This window comes from Orycteropus afer, unplaced genomic scaffold (genome assembly GCF_000298275.1).
Source record: "Orycteropus afer afer isolate SDZICR_OR568_19922 unplaced genomic scaffold, OryAfe1.0 scaffold00152, whole genome shotgun sequence".
NCBI lineage: Eukaryota > Metazoa > Chordata > Mammalia > Tubulidentata > Orycteropodidae > Orycteropus > Orycteropus afer.
The window spans coordinates 2,955,763-2,962,218 of NW_006921739.1; the positions used below are offsets into that span (position 1 = coordinate 2,955,763).

General features: G+C 34.7%; 1 protein-coding gene across 1 annotated transcript in view; it reads right to left on the reverse strand.

Annotated features, from left to right (window-relative positions):
- COL24A1 (collagen type XXIV alpha 1 chain) overlaps nucleotides 1-6,456 on the reverse strand; it is a 586,013-nt gene that overhangs the window by 253,219 nt on the left and 326,338 nt on the right. The window contains exons 26-27 of the mRNA XM_007946195.1: nucleotides 4,284-4,337; nucleotides 2,018-2,071 (exon numbers count right to left, since the gene is read on the reverse strand). Of these exons, the coding sequence (XP_007944386.1) occupies nucleotides 2,018-2,071; nucleotides 4,284-4,337 (108 nt within the window). The remainder of the gene's footprint in view (nucleotides 1-2,017; nucleotides 2,072-4,283; nucleotides 4,338-6,456) is intronic.

Here is a 6,456-nt window from a genome sequence, read left to right on the forward strand (position 1 = left end):
AAAGGAGAGAAAGAAAAGACCAAAATGAACATCATAAGAGACTCTGAACAAAGTAGCTAAAATGAGTGGAAGAAATGAAGAGAAACTGAACAAAAGAGTTCAGAGGGAAGCTTGAGAAGATAAAAGTAAATTATTATAATGTAATGAGGAGTTAAAGTCTGGAGTCAGAAAACCAAAAGAGAAGAAAATACTTAGCCTTTCTAAAGCTGAAAGACCTGAAAAATAAATTCAAGCCTCAAGTTGAAATACTGAAGGATACGGTGGGGAAAATATTGAACAATGCAGGAAGGATCAAAAGAAGACGGAAGGAATACACAGTCACTGTGACAAAAAGAATTGGTCAGTCTTCAACCATTTCAGGAGGCAGAATATGATCAAGAATAACTGATACAATAGGAAGAAGTCCAAGCTTCACTGAAGCATTGGCAAAAAACAAGGCTCTAGGAATTGATAGAATACTTATTGATGTGTTTCAACAAATGGATGCAATGCTGGAAGAGCTCATTGGTCTATGACAAGAAATTTGGATAACACTGTAAAGAATGGGAATTCCAGAATACTTAATTGTGCTCATGGAAACCTGTACATACACTAAGAGGCAGTTGTAATGGTTTAAAATCAGGGATATGTGCATCAGAGTTGTATCCTTTCACTGTATTTATTCAATCTAATGTGAAGCAAATAATTTGAGAAGCTGTATTATATGAAGAAGAGTATAGCAACAGAATCGGAGGAAGGCTCATTAACAACCTGCAATGTGCAGATGATACAACTTTGCTTTCTGACAGCAAGAGTACTTGAAACACTTACTGCTGAGGATCAAAGATTACAGTCTTCAGTCTGGATTATACCTCAACATAAAGAAAATAAAAATCCTCACAACTGGACCAATAAGGAACATTAAAATAAAGGGAACAAATATTGAAATTGTCAAGGATTTAATTGTACTTGGATCCACAATCAATGCCTATGGAAGAAGTAGTAAAGAAACCAAAGGACATATTTCTTTGAGCATTTTGCTGCAAAAGACGTCTTCAAAGTGTTCAAAAGCAAAGATATCACTTTGAGGATTAAGTTATGCTTGAGTCAAACCATTGTATTTTCAACTGCCTCATATACATGTGAAAGCTGGACAATTAATAAGGGAGACTGAAGAAGACTTGATGCCTTTGAATTACTGTGTTAGTGAAGAATACTGAACATATCATGAACTTCCAGAAAAACAAAAACAAAAACAAAAAAAAAGAAAGAAAGAAAGAAAAAAATCTGTGTTAGAAGGAGTACAGCCAGAATGCTCCTCAGTAGTAAGCATGGTGAGACTTCATCTCACTTACTTTGAACATGTTATCAGGGGGGACCAGTCCCTGGAGAAGGACATCAATGACATCATGCTTGGTAAAGTAGATGGACAGTGAAAAAGAAGATCCTTAACTAGATGGATTGACACAGTGGCTCCAACAATGATCTCAAACATAGTACTGATTGTGAGGATGGTGCAGGACTGGGCAGTGTTTCATTTTATTGTATAGAGTGTCACTATGGGTCAGAACCAACTTGATGGTACCTAACAACAGCAAACTTCCTGTTTCTTTCTTTCTTTCTTTTTTTTTCAATAATCCTGTGTCTTCTCACCTTATTTCTTATTGATATTATTTTATTATGATGTTCAGTATATATGAGCAGAAAATTAATCTATTTAATATTTTCACATTCATAATTACCCCAGAGAATGAAACTGGAAGTTGGAAATAAGAAAGAAGAATTCTATATAAATTAGTGAAAATTAGTGGAAAATAAAATGGAAAAAATATGGTTTTATAAGTACAAACTGTTGAGTCACATTACAATTAATGTAGATAGTTTAATATAATAAATAGAAAGGAGAAAAAAAACAATAACATTCAAGCACAATACTAGAATTTATGGTATTATTTTTGCTGAACACTTACAATTTTGTATGAAGGCTTTTTTTTTTTCCCCCTTCAGGTTAATGTACTTCTTTCATTAGATTACTTACTCTTCTTCCTTTAGGACCTTGACTCCCAGGTGATCCTCTCGCTCCCACATGACCCTACATGTTCAAAAATTTTAAGTCAGTCAGTTATAGAATTAAAGGAATGTTAATCACAGTCTTTCTTATGACATGTAATTATCTTTGAGGATTTTACAAATAAAATTGATTTGTCTCTTAAAAATACACTTTATCACTGTCAACCACTTAGAAAGGGATCAGTGCAAGAGATCTGGATAGAGTGGGAGAACAACATGGAACAAAACTCAAAATCATAAAAAAAAAAAAAGACCAGGTTTACTGGTCTGATAGAGCCTGGTGAATCCCTTGAGACAATGGCCCCTAGTTACCCTTCAGACCTGGAATTGGACTCACTCCTGTGGCTTCCAACCAAATAATAGGCATATAGGCTGAATATTTACACCAAGAAGATACACTCCATAGAACAACAACTAATCATGGGAGAATAGCAGGGCAGTATTTGCACAGGGAGATAGCTCAAAGGGCAGGAATGCATAGGAAAGAAGGAAACAGGGAAAAAGTACTCAAGGGGAGGAAATGGGAAGAAAGCTGTTACATTGTAGGGATTGCAGTCAATGTCATGAAACAAAATGTGTATGAACTGCTGTATGGAAAATGAATTTGCTTTGCAAACTTCCACCCAAATCACAATTACAAAAGAAAAAAGAAAAAGAAAATTAATCATCAAACAAAAAAACCACACCTCTCTTGCTCCCTCAGTATTCTATTTTTGATGTATTTATTCTGTTATTTGGTGAAATGTCATTTCTCTGTGTTTACCCCCCAACCGAAGAATCAGAATCTTTTAATATTCATTGACCAAGTCATGTTCATGGGGAATTTGGGGTGACGGTGGAGGATGGAGGACGGTGGAGGATGGAGACACCCATTTAGCCAGTCAGACCAGTCTAATCACCCCAGCCTACTGAATAAGCAATGGCTATTGCTACGAGATACTTCACTGGTTATTCTAGATATTTATGACATCCTGCCACATAAAAATAGATTTTTTTTTCTGACATCATGAAAAGTACCACAAAACATTCTAAATTTAACGTGCCATAAAATAGCTCAAAATGAAGAATATGTTGCTATTTATTAAGTGAATACTAACAAATTATTATTTTTTTGCTTATAGACTTTAATAAAAAACTCAATAGGAAAACAAAATTGATATATTTATGTAACATTAGGTAGCTAAAGCAATCTGCTTCTGTAATGATACCACCTCAGAAACCCAAGGAGGGGTCGCTATAAGTTGGATCTGACTAGATCGCAGTGAGTTTGTTTTTTGATTGTTGTTGTTGTTTTGTGTCGTTGAGTCGGATCCGACTCATAGCAACCCCTCCTTGGGTTTCTGAGGCAGTATCACTACGGAAGTGGATTGCTCCATCTTTCTTCCAAGGAGTGGCTGGTGGGTTTGAACCGCCAGTCTTCTGATTAGCAGTCAAGTGCCTTAGGCACTACACGACCAGAGCTTTTGGTTAGGTAAATAAAAAATAAGTGCACCTTCATAGGATTTGAAATTTATTCATTTACTGTTTTATGTGAACAAAGAGATAGACAATTATGCCTTCAATCAGGTTTCCTAATTTTAGAAGCCAACAACACGTCTGTGAATATATTAGAAAATCAGGCTTACCACCAAAACAGAAGTTTCATAAAACTTAGCATAAACAATTTCTGAGAAGACTGGTTCTGCTCAGGGGGTCAAAAGGCTGACATTTTTCATACTTAGGATCACAATAACTGTCTAATTATAATAGGCAAAAGTTATCACTTTAGTTGTAAGATTTCATTATCGTTCCATATCAAATGGAGTCTTTTTTAAAATTCAATTTTATTTAATAAAGGTATATTTTCTATGAATTTTATCTGGTTATTTGAGAATTTCTAAGAAAAATAAGTTGGAATTTATATTTGTAATTTATGTTTATCCAGATGCTCTTGTTTCTAATCTTTATTACTGATCCTATTTTCTTATATGTGGTTTTTTAAAACAAAGTTTTACAATTTGAAGTTTTTAGTTTTAGGCTTCAGAATTAAAACTGGCTGTACTGACCACTATAAGAAGGTAGCAATAAATAATACAGCAAGCAGAGGTGAGTAAGTTCAAGACACCATGAAATATTCCATCACTTTACACACAACTTACTTTGCATGAAATGAAAAATACAACAAAAAGGAAGTGATGGGTTTATACTTTAAAAGGACATTCTAGAAGAAATCATAAGGTCTTTTCAGTACTTACAGGTAATCCTAGTGAACCCACAGGTCCTGGAATCCCAGGAGGACCTGGATATCCCTATAAGTAAAAACATCAAAGACATAAAATTTTCATCATGTCTAATTATTTTCTTTTAAGACAAACAAGAACTATAAATAGTAATAAAAAGTCATAATTTGATGCGATCTCTCTCATATCCAAGATATCAGAGGCTATTATGAGTGTTCTGAAGACAGACCATAGACATCAAATACATGTTTATATAGAAACTATATATCCTTTTATTAAAGGTCTTTATCTAGAAAAGCCAGAATCATGTATTTCAGCCTATTAACAAGAGGAAATTAATCTCATCTTTATGTAGGGTGTGCATGGATATATGTTAAAACATATAGATTATGCTAGTTAACCATATTATTTTCAGATAGGTCAGGGAATTGTATAATTTAGGAAAGTGGATGTATCAAAGACTGTATGTAGTCTGTCAAGTTTTCTAACTCTAAAACTCACTGTCATTGAGTTGGATCTGACTCATAGCGACCCCTCCTTGGGTTTCTGAGGCAGTATCACTATGGAAGTAGATTGCCCAACTTTCCTTCTGAGGTGTAGCTGGTGGTTCAAACCACCAGCCTTCTGGACCATAATACTTTATGGTATTAGCACTGATGCAGAGAATGTCTTAGGAGGTAAATATTCTTGAAATTAATTAAGGTTATAGATATGATAAATTTCCTAGCTGACAGTTGATAATAATGATAATTATAATAATTGAAGATGTCTAAAAATAATCTTGTAAAGCATTTCTCATAATATGGAAGTTAAAATTAAAGACTATCCTGATAAAATGAGTTTGCAGTCAGTATTGTATGCCATCAGACCATCACCATGTATTTTCTGAAAGCAAGATTCCTTTATTAGTATATCTATTTGATCTACTTCCAATCATATTCAGAAATTGCATAATAAAAAAAATGCAATTCAGGTATAAAACTTGCCAGCTATTATTATCCTAAAGATATAAGAATATAAGATGAATTCCAAGTTCTGATCTAAGTTCTAAGTTCTATGCCAAATTCTAAGTTCAATGCCAAAGAATCACATCATACAAATTCATGGAAGAGTGGTAATGGTGGTATATGTGATATAAACTATAGAGTATAGAAGAATAGATAAAATCCTAACTGAATTTTCTTCTTTGTATGGAAGTTTAATTCTTCTCTTAAAACTAAAATCTATGCTTCACTTATCCTTATTATCCAACATATAACTTTTTATTTATTTATTAAATTTGTTGTGGTTTGGGTGAAAGTTTACAGAAGAAATTAGTTTTCCATTCAACAATTTATACACATTTTGTTCCATGACATCAATCAATCTCCTCAATGTAACAGCACCCTTTCCACTTCCTCCCTGGCTCCTAGATTCATTTGTCCTTCTTTCCTGCCCCATCCTTGCTTCTAAATTTTGTTTTTGGACAAGTGCTGCTGTTTTGGTTTCATATGGTTGACTCTTCTTAGGTGTATGGCTGTTATTTTTCACTTTATAGGCCTGTCTATTGTTTTGCTGAAAGGTGATACCAAGGGCTGAGTTAAATTTAAGGTTTGAAGGGTGTTGAAGGGCCATAGTCTCAGGGTTTCCACCAGTCCCTGTCAGAGCAATAAGTCTGGTCTTTTTTTTATGATTTTGAATGTTATTCTAAATTTTTCTCCCACTCTGTCCAGAGTGGTTGGCAGTGGTGTCAGGGCACCATCTAGTTCTTGTCTCAGGTTAGTGGAGGCTATGGCTCATGTGGCCCGTTAGTCCTTTGGACTAATTGTTTCCTTGAAAATTTGATTTTCTTCACTCTTCTTTGCACTGGTGGGGAATGATCAACACTTACATGTTAAATGGCTGCTCACAAGTTTTTAAACCCCATTTACTATTCACCATAAACAAAAAGCAAGCCAAACACACTACCATTGAGTTGATTCCAACTCAGAGCGACCCCCATTGGGTTTCCAAGGGTGTAAATCTTTATAGAAGTATACTGCCTCATCTTCCTCCTGTGCAGCAGCTGGTGGGTTTGAACCATTGACTTTCTGGTTAGCAGCCAAATGCCTTTCTTTGCTATTCATAAGGTTTTCCCTGGCCAATTCTTTCAGAAGTGGATGGCCTCTTCCTTCTTCCTAGTCTGTCTCAGTCTATAAACTGGGCTGTT